The sequence below is a fragment of the Diachasma alloeum genome, unplaced genomic scaffold, assembly GCF_001412515.2.
Source record: "Diachasma alloeum isolate Michigan unplaced genomic scaffold, Dall2.0 Dall_scaffold_00196, whole genome shotgun sequence".
In the NCBI taxonomy this organism is placed as follows: domain Eukaryota; kingdom Metazoa; phylum Arthropoda; class Insecta; order Hymenoptera; family Braconidae; genus Diachasma; species Diachasma alloeum.
In genome coordinates this window covers 1,276,029-1,294,238 of record NW_021680361.1, presented here as the reverse complement: position 1 = coordinate 1,294,238, position 18,210 = coordinate 1,276,029, and the positions used below count along the sequence as shown (strand labels likewise).

At 35.9% G+C, this 18,210-nt stretch overlaps 1 protein-coding gene across 2 annotated transcripts; it reads left to right on the top strand.

Annotated features, from left to right (window-relative positions):
- The first annotated feature begins 7,438 nt into the window (after positions 1-7,438).
- Positions 7,439-16,831, top strand: LOC107048734. Of its 2 annotated transcripts, none has more exons than XM_015272080.1 (5): positions 7,439-7,551; positions 7,752-7,916; positions 9,606-9,929; positions 11,928-12,623; positions 13,092-16,831. In XM_015272080.1, exons 2-5 carry the CDS (start codon positions 7,814-7,816, stop codon positions 15,068-15,070), a joined length of 3,102 nt encoding a protein of 1,033 aa, XP_015127566.1. In that variant the 5' UTR covers positions 7,439-7,551; positions 7,752-7,813; the 3' UTR covers positions 15,071-16,831. The 2 variants fall into 2 exon arrangements, with proteins under 2 accessions (XP_015127566.1, XP_015127565.1); XM_015272079.1 differs by having other exon boundaries at positions 7,439-7,626.
- Positions 16,832-18,210: the final 1,379 nt, after the last annotated feature.

Genomic DNA, 18,210 nt, shown 5'->3' with positions numbered 1-18,210 from the left:
GCATCCTTAGGCACGGTATGGCCGAGGCCATGGCTTACGCCGCTCACACACATGGATTGGGTGGGCTCCTCTTAGCGACCGTGGGCGGCGGTAGTCCTTAAGACCTCCACCGCCCGCGACCGAGCCCCCTCACTAACGACAAAGTGGGAACCCAGTAGAGGGAGCGGTGTGTGATTTAATTTTTACAGATTTTTTCTTCGAGCTTAAAATTATATTTAAAATAGAAATATATTCGCGGTCTTTTCTGGTTTTGAAAGGACCGGACAGAAGGTTTCAGAACACGGAACGACAAGTCTATGTAAGTTACATAACCTTTCAGAATAACAGAGTTTACAATAGCAACTGATAAACAGCACATTCGGCACTGCATTTTATACGAATTCCAACAAGGGAAAAGTGCTTCTGAAGCACGGGAATCAATGTGTAGGGAATCAATGTCTTGGTGCCGACGTTGTATCTTATGAAACATGTACATGGTACGTATTGGTTTGTACGTATTGGTACAAACATTTTAGAAGTGGTGATTTCGATTTGAGTGACCAGCCGCGTCCTGGACCGCCTCGAAAGTTTACAGATGTGGAATTGCAAGCTGTACTGGATGAAGACTCATCGCAAACGCAACAAGAGCTTGCAGCTCAGTTAGGAGTCACCCGAATAGCTATTTATAAGCATTTGCGTCAAATGGGAAAAATCCAAAAACTTGGAAGGTGGGTCCCACATGTGTTGACCGAACACAACCTAGGTCAACGTATGAACACGTGCCTTTCACTGCTTGCCCGGCAATAAAAAAAGGACTGCTTGTAGAGAATTGTGACGGGTGATGAAAAGTATATTTTTTATGAGAATCCCAAACGTAAAAAGTCGTGGGTAGATCCCGGACAATCCAGTACATCGACGCCGAAACAGAACATCCACTTAAGGAAGATTCTCCTGTGTATCTGGTGGGACATGAAGGGTGTGCTTTATTACGAACTCCTGGAAACAGCTCAGACGGTGACTGCGGAACGCTACAGCCGACAACTGAACAAACTAAGCGAAGAACTTGATCGGAAAACCCCATTTACTGGGCAAGGAAGCAGGCAAGTCATACTGCTGCATGACAATGCTTGACCTCACGTTGCTCGCGCGACTCAGAAGACCCTCTTAAACTTGGAATAGGAAGTTCTCCTGCACGCGGCATATTCACCAGACTTGGCCCCATCCGACTATCACTGGTTCCGGTCCATGCAGCACGCCTTAGTGGATAAACAGTTTAAAACGCTGAACGATGTGGATTCGTCGATGATTTTATCGCCTCGAAGCCTGCAAGTTTCTTTCGCGACGGCATTCGAATGTTACCTGAGAGATGGCGCAAGGTCATAGAAAACGATGGACAATATTTCCAAGATTAAGTTCGTTGTTCTCAATTTTTTTATTAAATAAATTTACTGAAAAATCTGTAAAAATTAAGTCACACACCTAATATAACGGAGATCAACATGTTAAAATTGTGAATTTCTCAACTTACAGCTTAATAATTCACTCTGTCGTAGCACCAGTTGATGTGGATGGAATTTTTCTCTCTTATTCTTCAATAAATCCCTGTTGATTGGTGCCTATAACTTTCCTTATTAAGTAAAATAATAACTCCAATACGAGTGGAGTTATTATTGGCTTGGAGTTTCACTCTTGATGGACTCTTGGGGCTGTCAAAATGATTAAAATGTGATAGCTCACGGCATCAGAACGAGCATAGAGACGGGGACCAGGGATGGCCGTCAATCTAGGATATAACCACATTGAACACAAGAAGAAGATGGCCATCAATCTTCCGATTCTTCAATATTAAAAGAATTTCCAATTTACATTAATTGAGGTTTAAATATATTAATCGAAAATTAAAAAGTAGGAAAATAATTGGTAACCTATATTTCCAATTGATGATAAATTGAATATTTTATAATATGGAACTGTAATTTTTTTATTAAGTAAATAATACTAAATTTCTTATAAGGGATTTTCAATTATCGAAATAATTGTTAATCTTCCTAACTAAATTACTGAGCCCTACGGGGCCAGCGCGGTGGTGGGCCGGCTTAGCTTTGGGAAGCTAAGCAGCGCTGAGCGTGGTCACTAGAAGGGTGGGGGGCCGCGAGGGAACACCTCTGAAAGGATTCGAATTTTTCGAAAGCTGGAAGAAGCATTAGGAATTAATATCCTGCTGGAAAAGTGAAAATCTGTAAAAAACCGGAAGGTATACGGTAATGGAAAAGTTAGATAGTTAACTAACTTACTGATTAATAAATACTTCAGAATTTGAATATTTAAATTGATAACTTAATCAATATTAGTCTGTAATTGATTGACTTAATAATTTAACGGTAATTATAATTTATGGACATGGCTATCCCTGACGAAGGACGAGCACAGGTACATTTACCTTACAATGGTTTCATTCGGAGGCAAAACAAGAATGTTATTGAAAAATGAAAATTACATGATATTCACGAAAATCATGTGTACATTTTTTTAAATAAAGAAGAAACATGAAAAAAGTCGCCGAAATTGTAATACTTATTGTTACTTGAAAAAAGTGGTGTGACCCCCCCTTAACAAAAAGTTATGCAAACGGAAGAATACTCGTAACACTCGTTCATCTCGTGATAAATTAACCGTGTGTCACTAAGTCGTATAATTCTGATGGCTCGATTGTGAGGAGAACAATAAACGAAATGTATTCATTCAATTAACAATGACTCCGGGAGATCTTCTTAATCGGGTATGTAACGAAATAAAATGGCAGAAATACGTTCATGAGTGAGCATCGGGAACGTGAGAGTCAGTGATTCAATCGTGGAAACTGTCTTCCGTTTTCAGCGTTCAATTACCCGGGTTGTTAGGTGATTCAATATCCTCTGGAGGATGGGAATTTTTCTGTTTTACATTAACCTATGATTAGCGAAAAATGATTCCATCACTCTTGTATTCTCGTCTCAATTGAGCATCTTCTAATAATGTACTCCAAATTGCACATGGCATATCTGAACATCAGTGTAAACACACTGTCCTTGACAACTCAATTCATTAACAAAGAAATTCTCTCTTCTATTAGTCCAGGCGTCAGAGCACTAACTTTGATCAATGAACGTAATAATTCCCTACAAAGGTATTAATACGTATTGCTTGGTTTTGGCATAAGTAATAACATACTAAAAAATGATTGTCGATTTCGATCGGCAAGTTATTGTTTAAACAATGAAAAGTGGCGATTTTTTGGTTTTTCAAGGTTTTCACGGAAACTATAGGTGCTATGATAAAAATAGTTATATACAAAATTAATTTCCATAAAATTATCTAAAAAAATGCCCGTTGACTTCTTTTGTCCGATCAATCGTGTTCAAGATAAACCCGCGAAACTGCCGCCCCACGCCTATTTTGAATGTGATAATTTCTTTATTATTGTAAACAGCACTTACGAGAATGATTTTTTAATACAGAAAGTAATAAATGATGTAATTGTTAATAAAAAAAATGTTGATAATGAATTTAGCCAAAATAACGGATATGAACTGACTTACGAGAATCTAAGAGGAGGTGGACAAAATGATGATAACACAGTGGCATCACAAAATAATTATAAGTTGGTTTATTCATTACAAATAGCTTTTGTGAATTTTGAAAATTGTCAATATACTCTTCGTTTTTTCTGAGCTGGAGAGCGCAAATCACCGACATCCTCCACTGATTCAGATTCGCTGGCTGATTCCTCACTGACTTGAACGTCCAAGAATTTCTCAACATCGATGTTAATTAATTCGTCTACGTCTTCATCGATATCAATGTCGACATTTATATTGAAGCAATTCGTCCCCTGGCACCCAGTACACAAAATTGAGCAATACAGGCCTATTCTCCTGCAGCCATAGTTACCAGTGCATCCTTTGAGACATTTACATGAAATTGTCTTCAGTAGTCCCTGAGGAGCTGCGGCGTTTGTAGTGGGGATATGGGTAATAAGTCCGTTGGTTGTTTCTTTCCACCCCCAATCAGTGGGATTGAGATGATTTCCTGACCAGGCTTGAATCTGGTGATAAACTCGTAAGCTGTGTTGCCTGGCTGCTTCGCGAGTTGGAGGCAATGACGAGATATTACACCTGAGTTTATACCTGCACCCCCCCCCCCTCACTCCACTTTCTGTCCTTTTATCCCGTTTTTAGTGCAGCTGGCAAGGCAGTAGGAGTAATAACGTTGGAAGAAATGAATACGATCGATACCGCAGGTAGCAGCTACGTTAAAGCATGTGACGCGTCTAACCACGCAGTTGACGTTTGTCTTTCGCGGCTGTATCTTAAAACCGATCGATCGGACAAAAAATGTCGAGAAACATTTTTTTTATATAATTTCATGGGCATTAATTTTGTATATAACTATTTTTATCGCAGAACGCATAGTTTCTATGGAAACCGTGAAAAACCAAAAAATTGTGAATTCTGATTGTTTAAACAATAACTTGCCGATCGAAATCGACAGTTATTTTTTAGGACATTATTATTCATGTCAAAACCAAGCGATTAACGTATTAAAACCTTTTGTGGGATTTTGCAGTGTCATAAAACCCCTGACGCCTGGACTATATCACGTTGAATGCCCATCATAAACCAAGTCATGGCTAGGTAATATTTCTTTCCAGAAATTCTCACACTATTTTCCTAGTCCACAGATTCTGTAAACCCATTTTTATGGTTCAAGTATCTCTTTCTCATTGTCAGTCTCAATGTCAAACAGTAATCCCTTGAAGTTGCAAGAATTTATTCTTGTGTTGAGATCGATCGAGATAATTGACGAATGGGAAGACGAATAAAAAGTTGACTTCTGTTCATCGATGAAATTTCATTGGTTTTGTAGTCCTTGAGATGGAACATGTTATGAAAAATCATCCATTACGTTAATTACCGTGTTTTTCGTTAGCCATCAGATATTTTATCATAATTTCTTGGAATGTCACGTCACGTGAAGATTTTGTTTTCCATGTGTAGTTTAGCTAATTAAATATATATTTTAATCATTTTGACCGTTCCAAGAGTCTATTAAGAGTGAAATATGATTACAGTTGTTATTTTAGTTAATAAAGAAAGTTATAGACACCAATGAACAATGATTTATTGAAGAATAAGAGAGAAAAATCCCCTCCACATCAACTGCTGCTACGACAGAGTGAATTCTTAAGCCGCAAGTTAACAAACTCACAATTTTAAAATGTTGATATCTCCGTTATAATTAGGGCTGCCTATGATACCGAGACGATACCACGTCCAAAATTTTCGAGACAATACCAACACGCTACTCGCATAAATAAGAGTCTTGGCGAGACTTGGAATTTTTTCGGTCTTCTCGTTGGTTACAATTTATGGGTTTTAAGGTATTGCGTCTGTAGATCACAGGGAGGTGAAACGGAAAGGGAGTCTTATTGTTCTCGAGCCCTGATTCAATCGCTGAGCACGAAATTTTCCAATTTTCAAGTAACTATTCAAGTCTGCATTTGAACATTTTTTGAATATTGATTTTATTTATCAGATCGATTGATTTTTTTATCATCATCTACGGGTGTCGAATAATTTTTATTGGATGTCATTCTAATTATTGAAATAATATTAAAATGGGTCTCGAGGTGGTTAACCTGTCGAGTGTTTTCTCTCTCTCAGTTCTATGGTCCAACCGATAACTTTCTTATGATGCTCACTGACATTCCAATCACGCGCCTGCGCATGAGGGCGTATTTGCCCCGAAACTCATAATTTTCCGAATCATTTGTTCAAATAACTTTCTTATGATGCTCACTGACATTCCAATCACGCGCCTGCGCATGAGGGCGTATTTGCCCCGAAACTCATAATTTTCCGAATCATTTGTTCAAATAACTTTCTTATGAAATCTGAAAAAAATCTGAAACTTATATGTGTTCTCAAGAAAGATTTAATTTATCATCCACTAGTTTTTCTTCAATAGTTCATTATTTTTTTGGGTGCCATGGAAATTTCCCTAATTATGAGTGGGGTAATCTCGGAGGTTATAGCTGGAGGGGTTACAAAAATATCCAAATTTTCTTTTTTTTTGAGACTGAGATCTGAAAAAAATGTGCAAGAATTCTTAATGATGCAGCACACTCAGAATTTTCTCTCGTGAATTTTCCAATTTTTTTTCTTTATTTTGACTTCAGAAGAAACACCTTAAGGGGAGACGGAACCCCTTTGTCTACATCAAATCTTAGGATTGTGATTTCTCCTACAATTATCAATTTCTATCTATGAAATTACTTTATCGACTCGATTATCGCATTGTTGAGTCAATGAAGTAGTTTAATGAATAAAAAATAATTATTCAGTGGCACCTCTCGGTTGACATTTTGAAAAATCTTACAGGTGAATCTCGCATGGGTCAAACACAATATATATATATTAATAATATATTCATTCACTTAAAAATTGTAGATCTCTCCATGTGCACCTGTTAAATTTTTTTAAAATTTCATGGAAGATATTACAGTGTAAATCTCATAAAAGTGAAATTGAATCGAATTTAGGGAAAAAATGGTAATAAATTTTCAAGTTTTAAGTAGAATTCACGGAAATTCATGAGTTTTCTGTGGGAGTGAGATGGAAATTTCACAACTTAATTGAATTTTCAATGGAACATGAATATTCAGAAACAAAATGACATAAATTTTCAATTTTGCCCTGAATTTTCCGGATGTTTCTGAATTTTTACAGAATAATTGAATTGAAAAATCAAATATTTTATTGATTTCCAGATCAGTTGAATAGAAAATCAATGGAATATTTGATTTTTCAATTACCAGATTTCCTGAAATTTTAGTGGAATTGTCATTTTTTTAAACAATCGTTGTTTATAAATAAATAATTTAAATTGTTTAAACTTTCGGAAACCTAATTTGTTTAGGCATATGAAATCGATTTTTGGTAAAATTATGAATATAAATAAATTTCTTACGATTCTGAACAAATGATTTTTATGGTGGAAAATTGATTGTTTATAAATTATTTATAGAAAATGCTCGTAATTTTCAAAAATTGCAGTTTTTTAATTATTCTATCAATTTTCCCCCAAAAGCAAACTTTCAAATTTTTTTCAGACTTCTTAAATGTTTTTTAACGGCTCAATATCGAGATTCAAATTCAGACCAGCAAAGTTTAAATAATAAAATCATTGTAAAATGTTTGGAAACTTCGGGGGAAATGGGGTCCAAATGAAAGCTCTGATGTTACACTACCAAAGTAGAAGAGGATATTTCACTCATGAAGAATCTCATGAAGGTCTCTATTCTTCATGATTTCACTGGAGAAAAAATAAGCCAAAGATCACCATTTCAAGATGAAAAAAAAAAAAACTCTGGAGGCGCTGGCATCGCCCCCTCATCAACCATTCTTCCCCGACTCCATTCCAAGTCGGATTCACGAATGATACCAACAGCAACAATTGCCCTCGCTCGCTATTCTTCCTCAACAATAAGATCCAGTCATGTAATGAAATCCGGCATCAAGGCAAAAATTAGAGGTACCGGCTCATTCTGAATCGTAAATATTTTCTTGTGAGGTTTTGTCTACTGTTTCCCGCCTTCTCCACTACAAGGTTAGGTTCTTTTGTTGTTATTTCCAAAGCAGTCGAAATGGTTATTGTGGTGTTTTTGTTTTTGTGAAGGCACAACAATAACACAAATTTTCCGACGTTAATTGATTTTTTTTTATTTTTTGCAGACTGCACGGGAATTGGATGTTTTGTTGAGTGAATGAAATAAATCTTGTGAGAGGAATTGTCGATGGGAGACATGGGCAATCAGGATCGCACGAAGAGCCTTCCAAAACTTATTCAAGAAGATGGAAAGACTTTAGAATCTTCAGAAGAATCGGCATTTGTTCCAGGTGAATATAATCTTCATATCTGATGAAGAGAAGATCCGAACATTCATGATAATTAGGACCGGTTTAATCAGCGATGAATGGAAAATGGAGAGAAAAGAATAGAGGGATTTGAAGAAAAATGTCAGAATCATTTTTTGTGGAAAAATTTAGGGATTAAAAAAAATGTCTTGCAGATTTTGTCTCTTTAAAGTTGTTCGCAAAATTATTTATGAGATATTGGATTCAGTCTTTTGCAAATATCTTTGAAACGTTTTTGTTAAAACAAAAGTATGAAATTATCATTTTTGTAGTTTATAACATTGTCTGTAAAAAATATTTTTCGACATTTTTCTCTCTATTCATTAATTTTAAAAATATTTGCAACCGCATTTGGAGGATAATCTGTGCGAAATAGAAATGGAAAACTATTTCAATAATAGTTTCGAAAAACAATTTTATTCGGAAAAAAAATGTAGAGAAATTTTTTCTGTTCTGAATATACAATTTTAATTCCATTCTGATGATGAGAAGATGCGAAAATTCATGAAAATTGGGACTGGGTTTATTCAGCGATGAATGAAAAAAGAATAGAAAAGAATAGAGGGATTTTAACAAAAAAGTACAGAATTTTTTGTGGGAACATTTATGGATTACAAAAAATATCGTGTAACTTTTGTCTATTCAAAGCTATTCGCAAAATTATTTATACGATATTGGATTCAAAGTCTTTTGAAAATGTCTTTGAAACTTCTTTGTCAAAAGAAAAGTATCAAAAGATCGTTTTTGTACTTTATAAAAGTTTCTAGAAAAAATATTTTTCCACATTTTTCTCTCAATCCATTAATTTTAAAGATATTCGCAAACGAATTTGGTGGATAATCTATAAGAAATTGGAATTGAAAACTATTTAAAACATATTTTTGATACTATTTCGTTTGGAAAAAAATGCAGATATTTTTTCTGTCGTTCATACGATTTTTTACTCTTGTCATTTTCCTCTAGGGTTTGAAAAAAAATGTCAGAATTATTTATAAATGTCAGAAATTATTTATAAGAAATTGAATTCAATTTTTTTTTCAAATATCTTTGAAACTTATTCGCTAGGAGAAAAATTTCAAGACATTTTTCATTTCGTTCATGAGATATTCAACAAAAAAAGTGTTCTAATATTTTCATCTCAATGCATTAGTTTTAAAGATGTCTGTAACAGATTTAAATTCCGATATTTCCATAGGATCTCCTCAGAGCTATGAAAGTTAAGGAAAAATATCTAGAGATTTTTGTGGAGAATTTAATGGACAACGAAAAAGATCTTTTTTTTTTATAATCGTCTTGCGTCGAATTTTCATGCAGTCGCCTAACAAACAAAAGAGAATTGGACACCATTCTATGAAACATGAATAAAAGAATCATAATTGACCAAATCATTTAGGTCAGAGGAAAATAGAATAAATTGGGACATATGATTCCCATCGTATTGCTTTTTTCCACGAGAATGATTATAAACAATTTATTGAAAAAACGAATTTCGAATCGGACAGGAAAAAGGGCATAATAAAATATCTTCAAAACTGTAACATTAAAAAATATATCTCTTGATTTTCCCCTTCAAACCAATAACTTTAGGGATATCAGCAAGAAAAATCAAACCCAAATTGCCATAAAATGTAATTATGAATTTCTTTTTATCAATATTTTCTATATTTTCAGAGATGGATGCGGAGGGAAACGTCTCATCCTCTCAACCCACATCAAAGAATGAGGAGAGTATCCTAACAACGGTTACAAGGCCCAAAAGATTTGGTAAGAAAAAGATAGTATATTCACCATCAAACTCTGAAGGCAGTGGAAAGGATGCGAAACTGAATAAACGAAGAGATGATGTCGCAAAGGGAAACCATAGGCTGAGATTAACTCAAAATCAAAATGACGAAAGTACAACGTCAGTTGGCTGTGAAAGATGTGACACTACATGCTATTTTCTTGAAGATAATGGATCCCAGGGATGGAATCTGAAAATTCTCACGGGAAATGGTAATAATACGACTTATTCATATTTTATTTGAAAAATATTCAATTATTTGGGATTACCAGGTTGTAAAGGAGAGTAAAAAAAATGTAGTAGTAGAATTATTTTATTTTCAAATAATTTTTAATATTGATTTTTTTAATATTGCGTTTACTAAGGTTTTCTTCGAACAAATTTAATTAGAATGAGCAGCTAGAATTATGACACTATCTCACATTTTGGAAATGATGATCGATTGTTTCACTTCGAGCAAGTAATATTAATATCCAAATACTAAATTTCTGATATGAATAAAACGAAGCTGTGACTCAGTATTACAAATTAAGTTTTAATTTTTAATTTGGTACTGAAAACACAAGATGACAATATTTTAAGCACGGAATTATATTGATGAGATGAACAACAGACTAATTGAATTACCGTGTGCACTAACTAAAAATTGCTAACAGTGTGGCCACGCACTTTTACCAGAGTATCAATAAACATTGAATTCCAGAAATTCACACTCTAAAGTGCGTTCTAGAAGAAATTGAATTGTAATTATGATTAAAATCTTATTCAGTGAGTCTAGGAATTAGAACATGAGCAAATCATTAATTGTACACTGAGAGAAAAACAAACACGTTGTCAAACAAATGTTGTTTGGACCAACAAAATCACTAGTTGAAAATTGCCAAAAAAGAATTTGTTTGGTTCGAATTTGAAAGTCTTAAACATGAATAATTGTTCTGCTCTCGACAGCAACGAAATATTTGGCTCAAGAGGCGGATAATTCACACCAGACGGTGCCTTTTCAGGATGAAAATATCTCATATAGAGGACAATTTGCTAACAAATATTTTATCCCTAAGTTTCAAGATTGCTATCATATCATTATTATTGTTTCATTTAAGGGTTCATTTGTTATCTGTGATTATTAGACAGCCGAAACGAAAAACTACTATCCCTTGTTTCTCATGAAACAAAGATTTTTCGGGAGGAAAATACATATGGGAGTATCGAATAACGAAGGAATAGTGCTAGAAATGACATTTCTTACGTGTACAGAGAATGTCTTTTTTTTTTTTTGAACTACTAAATCTATTTTTGCGATAAAAATTTTTCATTCTGACGCACTCTCTCCATATTTGGCACAAAAAAATCCTTTTTTGATCATTTTGAAAAAACTATTTTATTGGCACAAGTAAGACTTGTTTGAGAACTTTATCGTTTTTCTCTTAGTGTAATATGAGAATTTAACAGCTGATAAATTGGGACATATGATTCTCATCGGTCACATTGTTTTTTGCAATGAGAATGATTATAAATAATTAAGGCCCGGGTGTACTATCTTTCGAATGTTATCTGGATTTTTTTTATCTTTCGTAATCCAAAATTGTCAATTGAGTGGTACATAATGTAGAAATTCCCAAAAATTATGATAGAATGATTTAAAAAAATGGAAAAAATTCTGAACTTTTTCAAAGAGCGTTTTTAATTGAGATTCAGAATGAGTTGAAACAAGTGGAAATTACAAATATCTGATTCGCTGTGGCAAATTATCTATTAGCTTTCATTTTCCATGGTGGATAACAAAACAATAACTCCTCATGGCAAGTGACAGCTAGGTATTTCAGTTTTCAAAACAGTGGTATGTAGCCATCTGCCATTTTTATGTGATAAAACTGTGATTAAAAAATTCTCCAAAATATTACAACTTTTTTCAAAGAGCCTTTTCCGTAATAAATGTCTGTGTGCAGTATGGGAACAGATTTACGAAATCAGTCTTCCCCCTGCATGATATTGGGTGACAGGCCGCCACTTGCCACCAGATGACGAAAGATGAAAAAAAAAACATCGAGATAACGTTCGAAAGATAGTACACCCGGACCTTAATCGAAAAAAAGAGCCTCGAATTGACATAAGGGGATATAACATTATTCCAAAAAAGGCATAATGTTATATCCCCAAACTCTTCATTCCCTCCAAAAACAAAAAGAAAAAAAATTATTTCATTTTTCCAGAAGCATCAAAGTCTCAACCAATTGTCAACATATTCTCCTCCCCCCCGGGACAATCAAGAAAAAGGAAGTTCCAACAACCCCTCGACTCCCCCCCAAACAGCCCAAAACTTCTCCACAACAAGTCTACCTTGAACTACAGAGAATACCCAGGAAAGAATCGGACGTCAGAGCCCCCAATCTGTCAAATGTGCCAGAGGATTCTCTCCTCCTCTCTCGACCTCCAGCCCTCCGACTGTCTGGACTGTCCCTTCATCTGCTACTCGAAATTCCCCACCCGAGAATCCCTGAGGTGGCACATAATAAAGGTTCACCTCATCTGCGGCTGCAGGAATGACAAGCCCCATGCAAAAACCATCAATATCGACTGCCCCCTGAGTTGCAACTGTCCAATCTGCGATGAGGAACTGTCGGTGGAGAATTCCCTGCAGAACCACGTGTTCAGTGTCCACGACATCGTCAATTTCTCAGATAGGAGGCCTCCAGACGAACCAGCATACCTGACAGTCCCTCAGGATCTCTTCACCAGGAAGTGCAGAAGTACCTGGGGAAATCGTCAGAAGGGCCGCAATGGAAGCTTTATCTGTGATATCTGTGCCATTAAATTCTCGTCGGTTCGAGACTTGTTCCATCACTTCAACAAGAAGAACCACACGAACTATGTTGAGTATCTGAAGACCTTGGGGAGAATTCCAAGAGGTTGGTGATCATTATTTTGTTTTATTTTGAGAGGTGAATGTCCAAGTAGCTGATGAGTTGATTGTTGATTAGCAAATATGATCCCAATGCCACGTGAATATGCAGTTTCGTGTTGTAATGATCTCTGCGATCTAGTTCGTGCAAGTGTAGGTGTTCAATGAACATTATTATTCATTTAATTACGAGGGATAGGAGTCCAACAACTGGGACAACTAGTTGAACACCATCGTCAATGTTGAAATCTCCTTAGTCTCGAGTTTATCGGAAAATTTTTGTACTAAAAATTGTTTCATGCCTCAGTACAGTGTACAATCCCTTCAAAATATTTTCTTTATGAAAAAAATTGATCCAATTTTGTTATATACATATTTTTCGGTCATCTCTGGCTTAGAGGTTCAGCTAATGAGACATTCACCTCACCCCCTAATCATAATACATCATAATTAACAAAATTCTCTTCAACTCAAGAATTAGATGCTGACGAACCCATCGTAGATTTGCCTCAATCATCACTCAAGAGACTACGCAACCCCAATGAACCGGAAACGTGTCAACTCTCTCCTAAGAAATTGGTCCGAGGAGATCCCGAATTACCAACCATCATTCTAGCGTCCGAAGAGTGCGACGCAGCTATGGAAGACTACCTCCTGCAAATAAAAAATCATCAGGAAAGGCTGAAATCAGCGACACCTGATGACTCCCTGGAGGACTACAGAGAGTACGAGTACCTCGAGTTGGATGACTCAGACGAATCCCCCAAAACCGTCACACTATTTTCTACAGACTCCTCAGAATTGCCTGAAGATCCAAAAGACCCACCTCCCTCCTCCGAATCAATCCTGGAATCCCTCCTAACTCCCGATATAACAGCCACAGACTCAACGGCCTCTGAAGAGTCAAAATTCCCCTCCATCACCTATCAAACCTCCCAAAAATCTCCCCGAAAATCTCCCAAGATCATTCAGGATTCGAGAACCTTCGACGAAAAGACCTTGCTGTACCTCGAAAAACTCCAGAAGGATCACAAATCCCTAATCAAAGTCAGATCTATGCTAATATCAAACAAACACTCCACACAATCCATCCTAGACACAAAACCCGATCTCAAAATAAAATCTCTCAAACTGCCACCAGACCTCGTCCCTCTGCCCTCAAGAAAAATCCCAGCCCATGAGACAGAAAAAGAAACGTCCCCTAGATGTCCAAGATGCAAAAAGCTCTTTGACTCTGCAATAGATTTAGCAAAACATCGCATTCTCGTGAGAGAACTCGCGGACAACAAGAACCCCGCCCTTAAATGTGTTGAATGTCACAGGTACTTCCAAAGCCACCACATTCTTCACACCCACAAGTACCTCGTCCATAACGACGACTCAGGTATCCACATCTGCGACAACTGCTGCAAGATCCTAACGACAATATCCATGGTGAACGACCACCAATGCATCACCGTCCCATCCTTCAACTGCAAAACTTGCATCAAAACATTTGAGAGTTCTAAAAAACTCCTGCTCCACAATCAGGCTCATCACCTCGAGGGATCAGGACCCCATTCCTGTCCCATTTGCCAGAAAAACTTCCTCACGGAATCCATGATGACTCGTCATATGGAGGACATCTGCTCCAACAATTCCAAGATGACTGACATCACTGAAAATAATAACAATGGCAGGGATACTGACAGGAATTTGGTGAAGGATACATCGAAATTGCATCGCTGCAACGTCTGTCAGTATCTCTCGGCGACTTCCGAAGAGTTGTTGGAGCATTTGGAGAAGATCCATGCTCTCGAGGCTTGCAAATTATGTTCGAAAGTGTTCGGGAGGGACGAGATTCTTCATCACATCATGATGGACCACCTCCTAAGTAGAAATGAGACTGAACATGTCAGTGAAGATAAAGACGTGATAACGAATGCCAAGAGATTCGTCACCGCCTCTCAGGAAGACATCATGATATCCGTATTCGAGTACTCGAGATATGAAAAACATTCCCAACCTTTTGAAGTCCTTTGTCTCAAGTGTCTCAAGAGGTGCCCTGATACTCACAGTTACCAGTATCATAATGCAGAAGACCATGATCCCTTCTGTATTTTGTGTAATCAAAAGTTTGATCAAGTCTCAGAAGCGTTCAAGCATAAGAATGAGGTGCACCAGTCTGTGGAAAATTACATCTGGGTCGTGAGCAGAATTCTACTCAGTCTTTCTGACTTTAGGGAGGGTGAGGAAGAATTTATGATTGATCTTTTGGAAGAGAAGACGAAGACCACTCAGGCGGAGGGACAACAAGAAGTCGTCAGTGAATTATTGAAGGAGAAGATGGAGACGACTCATGAGAAAGCAGAGGGTAAAACAGAGATTGTTGGCGACAGCATCGAGGGCTTTGGGGGAAATCTAGAGATATTTGTCTTTGACACTGCTGGAGATTTGTGGGAAACGGTTGAATGAGTATATTTTGGATGTGTATAGAGAGTCAGTGATTGTTTATTGAAATTTTTTTTAAATGATGAATGAGCTGAAGAATGTTGGTGTTCATGAAAAATTGTCATCAGGTCTAGGAGATTTTGGGATTATTATTTGCGGAGATCATGAGGATTTTGGGTGAGATGAAGATGATCAGTCATTTCGTGGGATTGAATGTTCTAATGAAGGGGTAAAACGTAACAAGACACAACAAAACGACATCAACATGTGGAAAATTGAGTTGATCTTTCGTATCTTGTTGAATTAGTTCATCTTAACAAGGGATATTAGGGAAAATATCAACAAAAAGTTTTTATTGAGAATTAATTAGGCTTGACAATTGCTCCTAAAACCACTTGATTACGAGATCAATAGATTATCAATAAAAAATGAACAATCATGTTATTGCTTTACTTTTTTAATTGAAAGAAGGTGAAAAAAAAATCAATCTGCATAAATTATGCATATCTCCTGATCAAATGATCCTATTGGGATAAGTCAGGTCTCATTTTGAAGCTTGAAAAAATACCTTCAAAATGAAAAAAATCCTCGAACTTCACTTCGCCAATCTCGAGTAATTGATCATTAAAAACTGCACGTTTATCCTTCTCTTTTCTAACTACTTCATCTCAACGAAGGATTCTAGAAGTAAACGTCAAGAAACTTATTTTTTGGAAATCGATTCGGGAGTTGAATGAATAATTAATACAGATTCAGTAACAGATTTAACCCGATTTACCCCTTTATTATTATATTCTTTGACCTTCAACTCTGATAAATCTGTTTGGACATTCCACTTGGGTAATGGAAGATGGAAAAATTCACTTCACGTTTTGGTAAAAAATAAATGAGTGGGACATAACAGAAAAAAACGGGGTGTTTTTTCACATAATTTGAAGGAAAATCATCTTGATGATGATTCATGCATCACGAGAGAGCTTCAACTCCAGTGCTCCTTTGGTATTAGATGTTTAAGGTATCTCTTATTGCAGTTAAGCCATTTCGCATGGCGATAGAAGAGTTATTACTCCAAAGAGTGATATTAGAGATATAAGAGAATTTTTAGTCGTTAAGATAGTGTTCCACGTGCTGGTCGAAGACCCAGGAGAGGAGGTGCGGGTGGAGTGAACCCTTTTTCATTTGTTTGCGTGTTTCAACTGATAATATCGTGGAGCATGATACGAGCCTGATGAAGGGTGCCCCAGTTTGCCCTACTCCTCAGTATTTAATAAGATATTTTTTGTAGTTTTGATATTCAAGTCGTTTTAAAGTCTAAGAAGATGTAAGGTATGTTGTCAATGAGCAATGATTTTGTGAGAGTTTAATGAGGAAGGAATAAAAAAATGATGGTGAAGTAAATCAATTTTTCTACTCTATTATTGGGGATAGTTTGTTGTAAACAAAGAGATTCGGTGAGAATTGTGTGTTGTTTGGGGATTAATATTACGAAATTGTTTATTGAAGTGATAAACACCAAAATTATGGAAACGAATAGTGAAGATTCCATCTTCGAAGTGGAAAATTTACAGTAGTTGTTGAAAGAAAACAGTTATATTTTTGTCAAGTTGTCTAGTTGCTGAGTCTTTAATCTTTATTTTTCTTGTAGAAGTTTCTAGATAGAATAGAATAGATATTTTGGTTGAAGGAATGAGAGTTTGAGTTTAATTTTTATTGGTGAATAGAATTATGGAGAAAAATCCTCTATTATAGAGTTGGTCTGCAATAAAGGATTGTGCTGATTGACAACTTTTTATTCATCTTATCATTGATCAATCATTTCAATCGATCTCAACAGAAGAATAAACACTTGCAACTACTTTAAGGAATTACTGATTGATGTTCAGACTGAGAAAAAGGCAGTTGAACCATGAAAATGGGTTTATTGAGTCTGTGAACAGAGGAAAATAGTGTGAGAACTTCTGGGAAGAAATATCATCTAGCCACGACTTGGATTCCGATGGGCAATCAACGTGATAGAAGAGATGATTTCTTTGTTAATGAGATGAGTTGTCAAGGACTCTATGGTTACATTGATTTTCAGATATACCATGTGCCTATTTGGGGTGCATTGTTGATGAAAATGGGAGATTTTCAATTGAAACGAGAATATAAGGGTGATTGAATAATTTTTCGTTGATCGTGGAGTGCAAAGGGGAGATAGATTACTCAACATTTCCACATTATAATATACGAATATGTGTATTGATATTCATAGCATATCATTCTTTATAATAAAGTTCCATTGTTATCTTTTCATATATCTATCAAGAAGAATGGCCTCATTGTTAGAATTTGAATCCCCAGAATAGTTTCTGAATTTGCAATTTTTATTTTCGTTACAGAACTTTCTTCACGAACTAAAATAAAATATCTGGATTGAAACGATGAAACACTTGCGTTTAAATTTCATTGATTAACAGAATTATCGAAATGAATCTTCTATCATAGAGTTGGTTCACAATTGATGATTGTAAGAATTGATGATTGGGGAATAAACATGAGAGAATAGATCATTTTTTCGTTGATGAGTCAAGTTATCAAGAACTGCCTGCTTACATCGATTTTTAGATATCCCATCTGCTATTCGGGATGCATTACTAGGAGATTCTTAATTGAAACGAGAATACTGTTAGAATTTTACTTGAACAGAGGTATTGAAAGGAACCTAGTGAGCCCCAGAGATAATATCGTGAAGAAGAGTCAGAATAACAACTAGGGGTTCGATCCTAAATTTTTTCCTATTTCGCAGAATAGTTTCTGGATTTGCAACTTTTATTTTCGTTATAGAACTTTCTTCACGAACTAAAATAAAATATCTGGATTGGAACGATGAAACACTTGCGTTTAAATTTCATCGATTAACATAATTATCGAAATGAATCCTCTATCATAGAGTTGGTTCACAATTGATGATTGTAAGAATTGATGATTGGGGAATAAACATGATAGAATAGATCATTTTTTCGTTGATGAGTTAAGTTATCAAGAACTGTCTGCTTACATCGATTTTCAGATATCCCATCTGCTATTCGGGATGCATTACTAGGAGATTCTTAATTGAAACGAGAATACTGTTAGAATTTTACTTGAACAGAGGTATTGAAAGGAACCTAGTGAGCCCCAGA